Below are 15,000 nucleotides of genomic sequence, written 5' to 3'. Positions count from 1 at the left end.
GTGTGAGAGTGTGTGCGTGTGCGTGTGTGTGTGTGGTGTGAGTGTGGTGTGGTGTGTGTGTGTGTGTGTGTACCAACCAGAGACGTTTTCCCCCGTAAATGATGATGATGTCATACCGGGGGGCGGGGCCCGCAGCGTGCCAGTTGCCCTGGCGACGTCTTCCAGCGTGGGCAGTTCAGGCTCCTCCTCTTCCACCGCAGACGCCTCCACGGCACGGTCAGGACCTAACCTCCACACAACATACAGGTCAGTAACATGTCAGGACCTAACCTCCACACAACATACAGGTCAGTAACATGTCAGGACCTAACCTCCACACAACATACAGGTCAGTAACATGTCAGGACCTAACCTCCACACAACATACAGGTCAGTAACATGTCAGGACCTAACCTCCACACAACATACAGGTTTAATGTATATACTGTATATATACAGTGTATATGTACATTTTCAGAAGACCCATAATAAATTCATAAAAGAACCTAACCCTAACTTCATGAATGTTTTTTGTGACAAAGACGTATGTGCTCCAATCAATCCATCACAGAAAAATAAGAGTAGTAGAAATGATTGGAAACTCAAGACTGCCATGACATACATGTTCTTTACAAGTGTATGTAAACTTCTGACCACAACTGTATATAGTTCTTCATTGCAAGGGTTCAATAAGCTCCATTTCTGCTTAAACCAACAAAGCAGTGGGTCTGCCCCCTAGAGGAGAGGGAGGCGACTTTTGGAGGACATTGCAGATGAGATAAAGGTTGAACTTCCATGTGCTGTCAACCACAGACCCGAGACCTCCGCAACCACGGCGACGCAGATTGAAATTCTGAACTCAGTTGGGTTTAGATGGCAAGACTATGCTAAGCTAGCTAACAGAGCAATATCATCTTTTGGTTTGACCAGGGTCCAATGGGAGTTGACTGGTCATATCATGTGGTCATGTCATGTGACTCACCTCGGCCCCGGCAGTCCCGCGCCCAGTGTCCCGTCCCTCCACACTTAAAGCAGCTGTCGCCTTGACGACTGAACCCGCTTCCGAACCCCCCCCTGCCTCGCCCGAACCCGCCTCCGAACCTCTCGCCCTTCAACTGGAACTTCTGGGCGTACATCTGAAACAGAGAGCATAACTACCTCAGTGCTGCCCCCCTCAGGTCAGAGACAGTATAACTACCTCAGTGCTGCCCCCTCAGGACAGACAGTGTAACTACCTCAGTGCTGCCCCCCTCAGGACAGACAGTGTAACTACATCAGTGCTGCCCCCCTCAGGTCAGAGAGAGTATTACTACCTGTTTCCTGAGCGCGGCCCCCCTCAGAGCGAAGCCTTTCACGTGAGACTTTTTCTTAAGGTTGATCTTCACAAAGTTGCCATCTGAGTTGTTTCCAGCTCTGAGACACACACATCAAAGCTGCCAGTTAGAGGTCATATGATAGAGGTCACATGATAGAGGTCAGACATATCACAGTTCTCCTCACTAAAGAGGCAGGGCCTCAGTTTGAGAACTTATGTTTTTAGCAATAATAGTGGAGACATCTATAATACAATAGAATTGAACTTAGCAAGGTTTGACAGGGTTGCCATCTCTGGTGTGTGTGTGTGTGTGTGTGTGTGTGTGTGTGTGTGTGTGTGTACCGGGGTGTGACAGTGTTCCTGGTCCTGGCAGGTCTGATGTCCTCCTCGTCCACTTCTCCTAGAAGGTTCTCCCCAGGGCCCCTCCTCCCCTCCCTCCCCCCCTCCTTCTCTGTGACATCACCAGCCTTCCTCCTCCTCTTCCTCCCTGGACTCCCTCCTTCTATAGGCTCTGCCTTCCTGGCTCTCCTGTTCTTTTTCCTTCCTTCCTCCTCTTCTTCCTCTCCATCCATGTCAGGGTCCCTCTGTCTCTTCTTGCTCTTCTTCTTTGCTCCTTTCTTCTCCGGCCCAGCCTTGTCACCTTCAGGCTCCCCTCCCTCCCCCCCTGCCCCTCTCTTCCTGGCCCTCGCTCCAGGTTTCTTGGTAGTGTTGCCGGTGGCGACTGCGGTCTCTTCCTGTCCTGCGAGACGCCGTCTAGTTTCCCCATCCTCTCCTCCAATGTCATCCCTCCTTCCTCTCCTCCTCCCCCTCTCCTGGTTTTCATCCTCTCCTCCAGAGCCAGGTCTGGAAACTGCAGACGTTAGGATGCCCTGAGCCTGGTCAGCTGTCTGGGACTGGGGTGTGGCCGGGGGAGGAGCCTGATCAGCTGTCTGGGACCGGGGCGTGGCCGGGGGAGGAGCCTGGTTCCCTGCCACGGGCCTCTCACTGGCCTCCACTTCCCCAAACACCTGGCACCTCTCCAGCCAGCTGCTGTCCACCGATGCCAGCCTCTGGGTCAGGCTGCTGTGGTGATGCTGGGCCCTGCCTCCCTTGGAGGACAGCCCTGCTGCTGGGGACCAGAGGCTGGGGGGAGAGGCTGGTCTGGAGGTGGGAGAGGCTGGTCTGGAGGGGGTAGAGGCTGGTCTGGAGGGGGTAGAAGCTGGTCTGGAGGGGGTAGAAGCTGGTCTGGAGGGGGTAGAGGCTGGTCTGGAGGGGGTAGAAGCTGGTCTGGAGGGGGTAGAAGCTGGTCTGGAGGGGGTCAAAGCTGGGAGGGTCTGGAAGGGCTCCAGGGGCTGCTCAGGCTGTAAAGGTGAGGCCAGGGGGAGGGGAGAGGGGTGGGCAGGCCTGGGCAGGGGGGAGGGGGAGGGGGGGGGTGCAGGCGTGGGGGTCTGACTCAGAGTGGTTCTACGAGGAGTGAAGGACTTCTTCAGACTGACAGGTCTCTCCTAGAGAGCAGGAGAGAGGACAGACAGGTCACATGGTCATCTACTGCAGGGTTCTCCCCAAAGGACAATAATGCAACACTGCCTCCTGGGGAGAAGCTGAACTGCATCAAGACTATCTCAGTCTAGTATAGCTTACATATAGCAATAACAATAATATCTTATACAAGAATACAATCTTGTCAAATGACGCTATATTACAAATAAAGACTAAAGACAATGTCTCTGATACATAAATAGATAGTAGATAGATACAAGTTTTAGGAAAGCAATGTGAAATTTTATTTAATCTTTATTTTAGCAGGGAGTCCCATTGAGACCAAGGTCTCTTTTACCAGGGAGCCCTGCACACACACACACACACACACACACACAGAGTTTACAACAATACATAATACACATACACAATTACAACATAATAAAACAATTATCAAGAAAAACAATATAGATGCAGGTTACAATTATGAATCCAATACTGTTCAAGTAAATCGTCAAAAGAACCAGAACAAGAATTGATCCTTGTGGAACATCCTTTGATATGTCCAGAAAACCTGGTTTAACACCATCAGTTAAGACATACTGCGTTCTGTCCGTTAAATAATCGGGCTGCCTTCCAAACCTAAAGACATTACTTATCTCAATGTTCTCTGTAATGCGGCTAGAGTCTGATAAAACTTCTTTAGGTAGGGAGGAAGAGAATTTCCATGCTTCAGGACATTCATTGTTTTCCAAAATGTTGTAGGATCAACAGCAGAATCTGAGATCGCACTTAGGAAGTAGCTTCATTTAGCTTCTTAATGGTGAGGTGCATCTATTTCTCAGTTGTCTGAAAATTAGCCAATCAGCGACTGAGTCTGTGTTTGTAGCTTTGGCCCAGGCCGGTTTCTCAACAGAAGGAGATGTGAGAGTTCTGTGCAATACCAATGATTATATCTATTCTTAATTCTAAGGCGTTTAAAGGGGGCATGTTTGTCTGCCAGATGTAAATATAGATAGGAAATATTTTATATTTATATTATAATATTTTAGGGTCAGGTATGCAGCTGATAAGGGAAAGATTCAACCAATAAAGATCATGTAAAAAAAACCTTGCTCACTAAAATGTTTAAAATATCTTTTTGTAAGGAAGCGGGAGCAGATATATAGATTTTTTCGGACAGTGATCACTGAAAACGATAAGGCCTATTTGTTAGGATGAGGTGTAGCAGGGTGGATTTATCTGGAGTCTTCAGTTAGGCCATGTTGGTTTTGAGATTAACTATGATAGCTGCAAACCATCACACAGGTGTTGATTTTATCTGAGGTTTGAGACAACCAGTCTAGATTAAAATCACCTATTTTTACTACTTCTGAGTGTACATAGGAGGATAGAAATGCAGCTAAGTTATCAAGGGCACTATAATGAGAAGCCGGTGGGAAGCATAGCGTCCGACCTTAGTCAGAGCCCCCATGTTGACCTTCAGCTTCATGGCGTAGAACTGAGCTGAGGCCTGGAGGGACTCTCTGTCCTGGGGGGTCAGACTGGGGGGGGCCACGGGGAGGCTGCTACGGTTCAGGTGGGCCCCCCAGCAGTCAGACTCCTAAAGGGGGAGGGGGGAGAGAGAGGTAGAGAGAGAAGGGATAAAGACAGATTGTAGTATAATAAGACATTTATACTAACAGAACAGCATGACTAGTAGGGTTGGGGCTAGGGTAAAGGCTAGGGTTAGGGCTAGGGCAAAGCTTAGGGTAAAGGTTAGGGTTAGCTACCTTCTCTACCGGCCGGGGCTCTGGGGGTCTGTCACCTCTCCTCTCCTTCACCTGTTTCAGCTGTCCATACTCTTTATACAGCTCTGTACCACACACACACACACACAAAAATGGACTTGCCTTGTTTCATAAAGCATTCATAATTTGCAGGTGGGCTGCAGAGGAGGCTGCTGAAGGCAGAAATCGGAGGACAGGCTCATTGTAACGCATGGATAATACTGAGCCGGTCCTCCGATTTCTACCTCCAGCAGCCTCCCCTGGCCGTACGTACTTCTGACGTCCTCTGAGGCTCCGTCAACATCCTCCTGGAGAACAGAGACAGAGAGAGATGTCAAGACCACTCATTATCATTGTGTTACTAAATCAAATCAAAGTTTATTTGTCATAAACAGAATCCAGCCGGTCAGCAACAACGAGTCCCAATAAACCAGTCAGATAAAGTCTAACCCTCACCCTCACCCTCATCCTGACCCTATCCCTGACCCTCACCCTGACCCTATCCCTGACCCTCACCCTCATCCTGACCCTAACCCTGACCCTCACCCTCATCCTGACCCTATCCCTGACCCTCACCCTCATCCTGACCCTAACCCTGACCCTCATCCTGACCCTCACCCTGACCCTATCCCTGACCCTCATCCTGACCCTAACCCTGACCCTCATCCTGACCCTAACCCTGACCCTCATCCTGACCCTAACCCTGACCCTCATCCTGACCCTAACCCTGACCCTCATCCTGACCCTCATCCTGACCCTAACCCTCACCCTCATCCTGACCCTCACCCTCATCCTGACCCTCACCCTATCCCTGACCCTCATCCTGACCCTATCCCTGACCCTCACCCTATCCCTGACCCTCACCCTAACCCTATCCCTGACCCTAACCCTGACCCTCACCCTCATCCTGACCCTATCCCATCCCTGACCCTCATCCTGACCCTATCCCTGACCCTCACCCTATCCCTGGCCCTAACCCGCAGCAGAAACACAACAGTGGAGTGGGGAGATAAATATAGTAGTAGCATTAGTAGTATGTATTAGTATGCATGTATGTATGTATGTATGTGTGTGTGTGTGTGTGTGTGTGTGTGTGTGTGTGTTCAGACCTTGCTGGGCTTCCTCTGGTGCTCCTGAAGGAACGACTGCTCCCAGCTCTTCAGAAGAACCTTCACCTCGTTGTAACGATCCATCCGTCCTCCTGAGACCCAAACAACGAAACATTACCAAACTAAACATTAACAATATCACACAGGTAATCGATGAGGCACATATATAATACACATACAGCTCAGCATCTCTACATGTATGGCAGCCATTCCATTCCAGTGTCTGTTGAATTCCAATACAGGCACACCTCATTCTACTTAATGAGGTACTGATTAGGTGATCACCTGAACCAAATCTTATTTAATGAGGAAAAGTATAAAAACCACTGCTGTGGTCATCACTATCCTCTTGCAATAGGACCAGCTGGATGGCAAAAACAGTGCTAGTAGTACCTCAAAAGTAAATGGAATAAAAAAATAACTATTGACCATGCCAAAAGAGTTGAAAAGAAATGTTTTGAGTGAGGAAAAGAAGGGTTCAATGCTGGCTTTACTGGCAGAGGGATACAGTGAGCGTCAGGTTGCTTCCATCCTTTAAATTTCAAAGACGGCGGTTCATAAGAACAAGGTCAAGCAGCAGACATTAGGGACAACAAAGCCACAGACCGGCAGAGGGCGAAAACTACTCTCCACTCACCGGGATGACCGGCAACTCATTCAAATGTCACTCAACAACCGTAGGATGACATCAAGTGACCTACAAAAAGAATGGCACACGGCAGCTGGGGTGAAGTGCACGGCGAGGACGGTTCGAAACAGGCTCCAAGGGGCAGGGCTGAAGTCGTGCAAAGCTAGAAAAAAGCCCTTCATCAAAGAGAAGCAAAGAAGAGCCAGGCTAAGGTTTGCAAAAGACCATAAGGATTGGACCGTAGAGGACTGGAGTAAGATCATCTTCTCTGATGAGTCCAATTTTCAGCTTTGCCCAACAACTGGTCGTCTAATGGTTAGACGGAGACCTGGAGAGGCCTACAAGCCACAGTGTCTCGCACCTACTGTGATATTTGGTGGGGGACTGGTGATGATTTCTGGGTGCTTCAGCAAGGCTGGAATTGGCAGATTTGTCTTTGTGAAGGACGCATGTATCAAGCCACGTACAAAGTTGTCCTTGCTTTCTTCTGCTCTAACAATGTTCCCCAACTCTGAGGATTGTTTTTTCCAGCAGGACAATGCTCCATGCCGCACAGCCAGGTCAATCAAGGTGTGGATGGAGGACCACCAGATCAAGACCCTGTCATGGCCAGCCCAATCTCCGGACCTGAACCCCATTGAAGATCACATTCCAGAGGTTAAGAGGAAGATGGATGGTCACAAGCCATCAAACAAAGCCGAGCTGCTTGAATTTTTGCGACAGGAGTGGCATAAAGTCACCCAACAGCAATGTGAAAGACTGGTGGAGAGCATGCCAAGACGCATGAAAGTTGTGATTGTAAATCAGGGTTATTCCACCAAATATTGATTTCTGAACTCTTCCTGTTATGGTTCCCCCTCCTAACCAGCCCTCTGGCACCACCTTGCGTCCAGCTCCCAGTCGGCAACGCACCTGCGCCCTATCGTCTATCAGCACACCTGCGACCCATCCCCAATCAGCACCTACAAGAACCCTGCCTGGTCATCACTCCAGTGCCAGATCGTACTGTGACTCATGGTAACAGACTCGTGACCTACAGACGCTTCAGCCCTCCAGAGAAACCCTTGAGAATTCCTTGTGTCTTGTTTTCCTCCTTGTAACCTTCTCCTGTGCCCATCCAGATACCTCGTCTTCCTTGGTTTCCCCCCGTCGACCCTTCCATGGACCTAGCGCCTTACCTGTTACCTTGGACCACCCTGCCTGCCTGACTCCTGCCTGTCTGACTACCCATCTGCCTCCATCAACCCTGCCTGTCTGACTACCCATCTGCCTGCCCGACCCCTGCCTGTCTGACTACCCGTCTGCCTGCCTGACCCCTGCCCGTCTGACTACCTGCTCTCCTGCTGACCCTGGACCGACCCTGGACTACTCTCTCCGGATTCTCCACTCTTCCCCCTTCCCTTTTTCCTTATTATTATTATTATTACCATTAAATACGCCTTCGGGCTGAATCCTACCCTCTCTGTGAGCCGTCATTTGGTTCCTCAGACTTTCTGTGCAACACTTCCTAAGTTAAAACGTTAGTATTGTGTTGTTTAAAAATTAATATGAACTTGTTTTCTTTGCATTATTCGAGATCTGAAAACACTGCATCTTTTGTTATTTTGACGAGTTGTCATTTTCGGCAAATAAATGCTCTAAATGACAATATTTTTATTTGAAATTTGGCAGAAATGTCAGTAGTTTATGGAATAAAACAAAAATGTTTTTTTACTGAAACACATACCTATAAATAGTAAAACCAGAGAAACTGATCGTTTTGCAGTGGTCTCTTGATTTTTTCCAGAGCTGTATATTACACATTTATTGATTTATATAATACACATATATAATGTGTGTGACAGATGACGGCTAAATAGGTACATGTAATCAATTAAGGACACCTGACATCAGAGACAGCACAACATCAACCATCAACCAACAACAACCATCAACCAACAACCTCCATCAAGCCATCTGTGACATTTGCGTTGTGAACTGCGGTCAAAGACTTCACCGCGTCTCTTCGGCAGATAAACAGATAAAGTCTGGTGTAAAGTCAGGAGTATCTTACTTTAGCCCGTGTCGTGGTCGTGGTCGTGATCGTGATCCTGGTCCTGGTCGTGGTCGTGGTCCTGGTCCTGGTCGTGATCGTGGTCCTGGTCCTGGTCCTGGTCCTGGTCCTGGTCGTGGTCCTGGTCGTGATCGTGATCCTGGTCCTGGTCCTGGTCCTGGTCCTGGTCGTGGTCCTGGTCCTGGTCGTGATCGTGGTCCTGGTCCTGGTCCTGGTCCTGGTCGTGGTCGTGGTTCGGCGGAGAATCGCTGTTCCCGCTGCTCCGGCTGCGAGCGCGCTGGGGAAATGACGTCAACGATTCTACCAATAGCAGCTCTCGTCCGGTAAGAGAAACCAATTAGAAGTAAGCATTATTTGTAACGGCGGAACTCTTTCTGTTACCTCTAATCCGATTGGTCTGACGACACGTCATTTCATAATACGGAAGTACGAGTTTAGTCTTTTTCGGAAGTGCGTTTTTGCGGCGTGGCGGTGAGGTGAGGCTTTACAATGTTATTATCTAGTTAAACTGTTTACTAAAATGTTATTATCTAGTTAAACTGTTTACTAACCTGTTATCTAGTTAAACTGTGTACTAACATGTTATCTAGTTAAACTGTGTACTAACATGTTATCTAGTTAAACTGTGTACTAACATGTTATCTAGTTAAACTGTGTACTAACATGTTATTATCTAGTTAAACTGTTTACTAACATGTTATTATCTAGTTAAACTGTGTACTAACATGTTATCTAGTTAAACTGTTTACTAACATGTTATCTAGTTAAACTGTGTACTAACATGTTATCTAGTTAAACTGTGTACTAACATGTTATCTAGTTAAACTGTTTACTAACATGTTATCTAGTTAAACTGTTTACTAACATGTTATTTAGTTAAACTGTCTGAGTCCCTGGAAGGTAAAGTCATTACCAGTCTTTCGCTGGTTAGGGTTAGCTGCCAGGGTTAGGGTTAGCTGCCAGGGTTAGGGTTAGGGTTAGCTGCCAGGGTTAGGGTTAGCTGCCAGGGTTAGGGTTAGCTGCCAGGGTTAGGGTTAGGGTTAGCTGCCAGGGTTAGGGTTAGCTGCCAGGGTTAGGGTTAGCTGCCAGGGTTAGGGTTAGCTGCCAGGGTTAGGGTTGCCAGGATTAGGGTTAGGGTTGCCAGGGTTAGGGTTAGCTGTTAGGGTTAGGGTTAGCTGCCAGGGTTAGGGTTAGCTGCCAGGGTTAGGGTTAGCTGCCAGGGTTAGGGTTGCCAGGATTAGGGTTAGGGTTGCCAGGATTAGGTTTAGCTGCCAGGCCAGAGGTGGACAGCGGAGCAGGTCAGACGGCGCTGATGAACATGAACACACCAGGACTGTTACTGATGCTGCCATTCATATCCACTAACCCTAACCCCTAACTAACCCTGTCAACACTAACCCTAACTAACCCTGTCAACACTAACCCTAACTAACCCTGTCAACACTAACCCTAACTAACCCTGTCAACACTAACCCTAACCCCTAACTAACCCTGTCAACACTAACCCTAACTAACCCTGTCAACACTAACCCCTAACTAACCCTGTCAACACTAACCCTAACCCCTAACTAACCCTGTCAACACTAACCCCTAACTAACCCTGTCAACACTAACCCTAACCCCTAACTAACCCTGTCAACACTAACCCTAACTAACCCTGTCAACACTAACCCCTAACTAACCCTGTCAACACTAACCCTAACCCCTAACTAACCCTGTCAACACTAACCCTAACTAACCCTGTCAACACTAACCCTAACCCCTAACTAACCCTGTCAACACTAACCCTAACTAACCCTGTCAACACTAACCCTAACCCCTAACTAACCCTGTCAACACTAACCCCTAACTAACCCTGTCAACACTAACCCTAACCCCTAACTAACCCTGTCAACACTAACCCTAACTAACCCTGTCAACACTAACCCTAACTAACCCTGTCAACACTAACCCTAACCCCTAACTAACCCTGTCAACACTAACCCCTAACTAACCCTGTCAACACTAACCCTAACTAACCCTGTCAACACTAACCCTAACCCCTAACTAACCCTGTCAACACTAACCCTAACTAACCCTGTCAACACTAACCCTAACTAACCCTGTCAACACTAACCCTAACCCCTAACTAACCCTGTCAACACTAACCCCTAACTAACCCTGTCAACACTAACCCCTAACTAACCCTGTCAACACTAACCCTAACCCCTAACTAACCCTGTCAACACTAACCCCTAACTAACCCTGTCAACACTAACCCTAACCCCTAACTAACCCTGTCAACACTAACCCTAACTAACCCTGTCAACACTAACCCCTAACTAACCCTGTCAACACTAACCCTAACCCCTAACTAACCCTGTCAACACTAACCTTAACTAACCATGTCAACATTAAACCTAGCTAACCCTACATTTACATTTATGGCATTTAGCAGACGCCTTTATCCAAAACGACTTACAACAAATACATTTGTTTAAGTAAGTGAATCATCTGAACATCAGTCATCATAAGACATAAGACATCAATGCTAGAAGAAGGTTTTTTTTTTTCAGGTTAGGGTGAGAAACAGGAGAGAAACTTGTAGTGGGGGTGAAGAGGTCTCTAGGGTTAGGGTTAGTACAGGAGGGTAGTGGGGGTGAAGAGGTCTCTAGGGTTAGGGTTAGTACAGTGGGGTAGTGGGGGTGAAGAGGTCTCTAGGGTTAGGGTTAGTACAGGAGGGTAGTGGGGGTGAAGAGGTCTCTAGGGTTAGGGTTAGTACAGGAGGGTAGTGGGGGTGAAGAGGTCTCTAGGGTTAGGGTTAGTACAGGAGGGTAGTGGGGGTGAAGAGGTCTCTAGGGTTAGGGTTAGTACAGGAGGGTAGTGGGGGTGAAGAGGTCTCTAGGGTTAGGGTTAGTACAGGGGGGTAGTGGGGGTGAAGAGGTCTTTAGGAGGGACTGTTAATATGTAGTCTGAAGAGATGGGTCTTCAATCTACGGCGGAAGATTGGTAGTGACTCTGCAGTCATGATTGGTAGTGACTCTGCAGTGGGAAGCTCGTTCCACCAGCGGGGCGCCAGGACAGTGAAAAGCCGTGACCGAGTAGTGCGGCTGCTGCATCCACGTAGAGGCGGCAGTGCCAGGCGGGCAGCCGAGGTGGACGAGCGGAATGATCATGCAGGGGTTTGGGGGCTGACCATTGCTTGCAAGTAGGGAGGGGCTGTTCCCTTTGCCGCCTGGTAGGCAAGCACCAGGGTCTTGAATCTGATGCGAGCTGCTACCCGGAGCCAGTGGAGGGTGCGAAGGAGAGGAGTGACATGGGAGAATTTGGGGAGATTGAACACCAGATGGGCGGCTCTGGATGAGCTGCAGAGGCCTAATGGTGGAGGCGAGGAGACCGGCCAAGAGTGTGTTGCAGTAGTCAAGGCGAGAGATCACAAGTGTTTGGACCAAAAGTTGTGCTGCTTCTCTGGTGAGGAATGGACGTATCTTTCTGATGTTGTAGAGGAAGAATCTACAGGAACGTGCTGTTCGCCACACAGGATAAGTGGTTGTCAAGGATCACCCCAAGGTTCTTGGCTGTCTGGGAGGAGGTCACAGTAGAGTTCTCTATTGTGATGGAGAAGTCTTGGAGAGGGCAGGCATATTATATTGACACGACCATCAGCAGCTAACCCTAACCTCACCTGACCCTAACCCAACCCTAACTCTTAACCCAGCTCTAACCCTAACCTCACCTGACCCTAACCCAACCCTAACTCTTAACCCAACCCTAACCCTAACCATACAGCTCCACCCCTAACCCAACCCTAACTCTTAACCCAACCCTAACCTCACCTGACCCTAACCCAACCCTAACTCTTAACCCAACCCTAACCCTAACCATACAGCTCCACCCCTAACCCAACCCTAACTCAACCCTAACTCTTAACCCAACCCTAACCCTAACCATACAGCTCCACCCCTAACCCAACCCTAACTCTTAACCCAACCCTAACGCTAACCATACAGCTCCACACTCACCTGACCTCACCTCTCTCTGTCACTCCAGGTGATGTCATAGCTCCGTCCCCTCTCCTGCCAACCTTCCTATCAGAACGTTTACCGAGACAGTTGCCGTGCCAACATGCTGAGTGTGGCGGAGGCCGCAGAGCTGCTGTCCTTCCTGACCCCTGGCACGCGGCCAGATGTCAAAGGTCACGCCACCCAGTACCTCCTGGGCCTGTCTGGGGACACAGCGGGTCGCCACTACCTCCGGACCCAGCCCCCCTTCCTCCGCGCTCTGCTCCTCCTGACCTCCGATCCCTCCATCGCCGTGGCCAAGGACTGCTACCACGCCCTCATCAACCTGTCAGCTGACCCCACGCTCCACCGGCCGCTGGTCCACGACGCCAGAGTCCTTCCCACACTGCTCCGGAACCTTCTGGACCCGGAGTTCATGTTCTCAGACCGGATCAGCACCATCCTCACCAACCTATCCCGGCACCAGAAGACCTGCAAGGAGGTGCTCCAGGCCATGCAGGCCCGGCCGGACCAGACCGAGACCCAGGACCAGGACCAGGAGAGAGACCAGCCGAAGCAGGCCCAGAAGCCCAGCATGGGTCTGGCTAAGCTGGTGGAGATCTTCTGTACGGAGGGCTACAACCAGAATGCGTCCCTCCACTACCTGGGCCCCCTCCTGTCCAACCTCACCCAGCTCCCCGAGGCCCGGCACTTCATCCTGGACCAGGACAGGTCAGCTCACCACAGATGAATTGAAATCTTTGAAAAATAGTTCTGTACAGTCCAGTTTATACAAATATAATAGGCATGTAAAATTACATAATTGCACCAATATGTACATTTTAAAGATCAAAATTACTTTTTCAAAATTGTATACTTTCTGTTGGGTAATTTGTGTTTATTTTGGCAAAGATAAGAGAAAATATTGTGATCTCATCACTTTCCATTTGTGTTTTAAATTGTAACTTTTTTTAACGTGTTTTGCTTTTATTTCGAAGCTGCAAAAACGGAAAGCGGAATGTTGTCTTAATGTTGCCAGATCAGCTGCAGCTCCGTTAACCAATCAATTAAACCCTGAGGTTCTCTCTTCATACAGTGGACCAATCAGATCTCTCCGTCATTAACATGGTCACACCATACAGATGTTAATATAGGCTAAAGTGTGTGTGTGTGTGTGTGTGCATGTGCGTGTGCGTGTGTGTGTGCATGCGTGCTCTAGGTGTGTGGTGCAGAGGCTCCTCCCGTATACGCGGTACGAGGCGTCTACGGTCAGACGAGGCGGAGTTGTGGGCACGCTCCGAAACTGCTGCTTCGACCACGGTAAGTACTACAACTCCCACCAACACAGGAACTACAACTCCCACCAACACAGGAACTACAACTCCTACTAATACAGGAAGGACAACCTCCACCAATCCAGTACTAGATATACAGTAAGGAACTAAACCCCCGTAACCCCCCAGAGTTGTGAGTTCCTAATATGGGCGTTTGTCACTGACTTCCCTCAGCTCATCATGAGTGGTTGCTAAGCGACGCAGTGGATATCCTCCCCTTCCTGTTGCTCCCGCTTGCCGGACCTGAGGAACTGACGGAGGAGGAGAACGAAGGTACGACCTCTGACCCCTAACACCTGACTCCTAACACCCTGACTCCCTGACTCCTAACCCCCTGACCCCTTACACCTGACCCCTAACACCTGACCCCCTGACCCCTAACACCCTAACACCTGACCCCTAACACCCTAACACCCTGACCCCTAACACCCTAACACCTGACCCCTAACACCCTGACCCCCTGACCCCTAACACCTGACCCCTAACACCCTAACACCTGACCCCTAACACCTGACCCCCTGACCCCTAACACCCTAACACCCGACCCCTAACACCCTGACCCCCTGACCCCTAACACCCTGACCCCTAACACCTGACCCCTAACACCCTAACCCCCTGACCCCTAACACCTGACCCCTAACACCTGACACCCTGACCCCTAACACCCTGACCTCTAACCTCTCACCCCTGAATCGCTTATGAAGTCACAGAAAAGTATCTCCCTCCCTCCCTCTCTCCCTCCCCCCCTCCCTCCCTCCCCCCCTCCCCCCCTCCCTCCTCCCTCTCTCTCTCCCTCCCCCCCCCCCCCCTCCCTCCTCCAGGGTTGCCGGTGGATGTTCAGTACCTCCCAGAGGACAAGAAGAGAGAGGAGGATCCTGACATCAGGAAGATGCTGGTGGAGACTCTGATACTGGTACTGATCAGCTGAGCAGGCTGGAGTCCTGGGCCCAGTCCCATCTCAGATTTACCCCTGCCCCTCACTTTAGATTTACCCAGACCCCTCGGAACAGAGTTACAGTTGTGGTTGAAATGGGACCACCCTTCCAGACCCCTCCACCCTACCTACCCCACCACCCTACCTACCCCTCCACCCTACCTACCCCATCCTACATACCCCTTCACCCTACCTACCCCTCCACCCTACCTACCCCTCCACCCCTCCACCCTACCCCTCTATCCCAACAAGAATTGGGACACCCGACCCCAACACGTGAACGCGCAAAACGGAGGGGTTGGGGGGTAGGGCTAAGTGGTAGAGGCAAGGGGTGGATTGGGATTGGGCCCTAGTCCTACTGGTCCTACTGGTAGGAGAAGGCTGGAGTCTACTTGTAGTGATAATAATGTACATTAACCTCCCCCCCCCCCCCCCCCCAGC

The 15,000-nt window shown here is 49.7% G+C and overlaps 2 protein-coding genes across 6 annotated transcripts in view; one reads left to right on the top strand and one right to left on the bottom strand.

The window, feature by feature from the left end:
• Positions 1-8,555, bottom strand: part of recql4 (RecQ helicase-like 4) — a 16,724-nt gene extending 8,169 nt beyond the window's left edge. For 2 of the 4 annotated variants that reach the window (XM_083684338.1, XM_083684339.1), the window contains exons 1-9: positions 8,312-8,555; positions 5,631-5,722; positions 4,796-4,829; positions 4,525-4,607; positions 4,209-4,355; positions 1,637-2,778; positions 1,293-1,392; positions 962-1,115; positions 78-224 (exon numbers count right to left, since the gene is read on the bottom strand). In XM_083684338.1, the coding sequence (XP_083540464.1) occupies positions 78-224; positions 962-1,115; positions 1,293-1,392; positions 1,637-2,778; positions 4,209-4,355; positions 4,525-4,607; positions 4,796-4,829; positions 5,631-5,714 (1,891 nt within the window). In that variant the 5' untranslated portion in view covers positions 5,715-5,722; positions 8,312-8,555. The remainder of the gene's footprint in view (positions 1-77; positions 225-961; positions 1,116-1,292; positions 1,393-1,636; positions 2,779-4,208; positions 4,356-4,524; positions 4,608-4,795; positions 4,830-5,630; positions 5,723-8,311) is intronic. The other 2 variants (XM_083684340.1, XM_083684341.1) reach the window with 2 other exon arrangements.
• Positions 8,556-8,733: 178 nt separating this feature from the next.
• Positions 8,734-15,000, top strand: part of hgh1 (HGH1 homolog) — a 6,986-nt gene continuing 719 nt past the window's right edge. Inside the window, exons 1-6 of one of the 2 annotated variants that reach the window (XM_083684520.1) lie at positions 8,734-8,787; positions 12,341-13,023; positions 13,511-13,611; positions 13,800-13,898; positions 14,447-14,538; position 15,000. The exon at position 15,000 is cut by the window's right edge and continues 122 nt beyond it. In XM_083684520.1, coding sequence (XP_083540646.1) covers positions 12,416-13,023; positions 13,511-13,611; positions 13,800-13,898; positions 14,447-14,538; position 15,000 — 901 coding nt within the window. In that variant the 5' untranslated portion in view covers positions 8,734-8,787; positions 12,341-12,415. Of the gene's footprint in view, positions 8,788-11,275; positions 13,024-13,510; positions 13,612-13,799; positions 13,899-14,446; positions 14,539-14,999 lie in introns of those variants that run through there. The other variant, XM_083684521.1, reaches the window with a different exon arrangement.

This window comes from Argentina silus, assembly GCF_951799395.1.
Source record: "Argentina silus genome assembly, chromosome: 14".
NCBI lineage: Eukaryota > Metazoa > Chordata > Actinopteri > Argentiniformes > Argentinidae > Argentina > Argentina silus.
The sequence above is the reverse complement of the archived record's forward strand: the minus strand, read 5'-3'. Positions and strand labels throughout refer to the sequence as shown.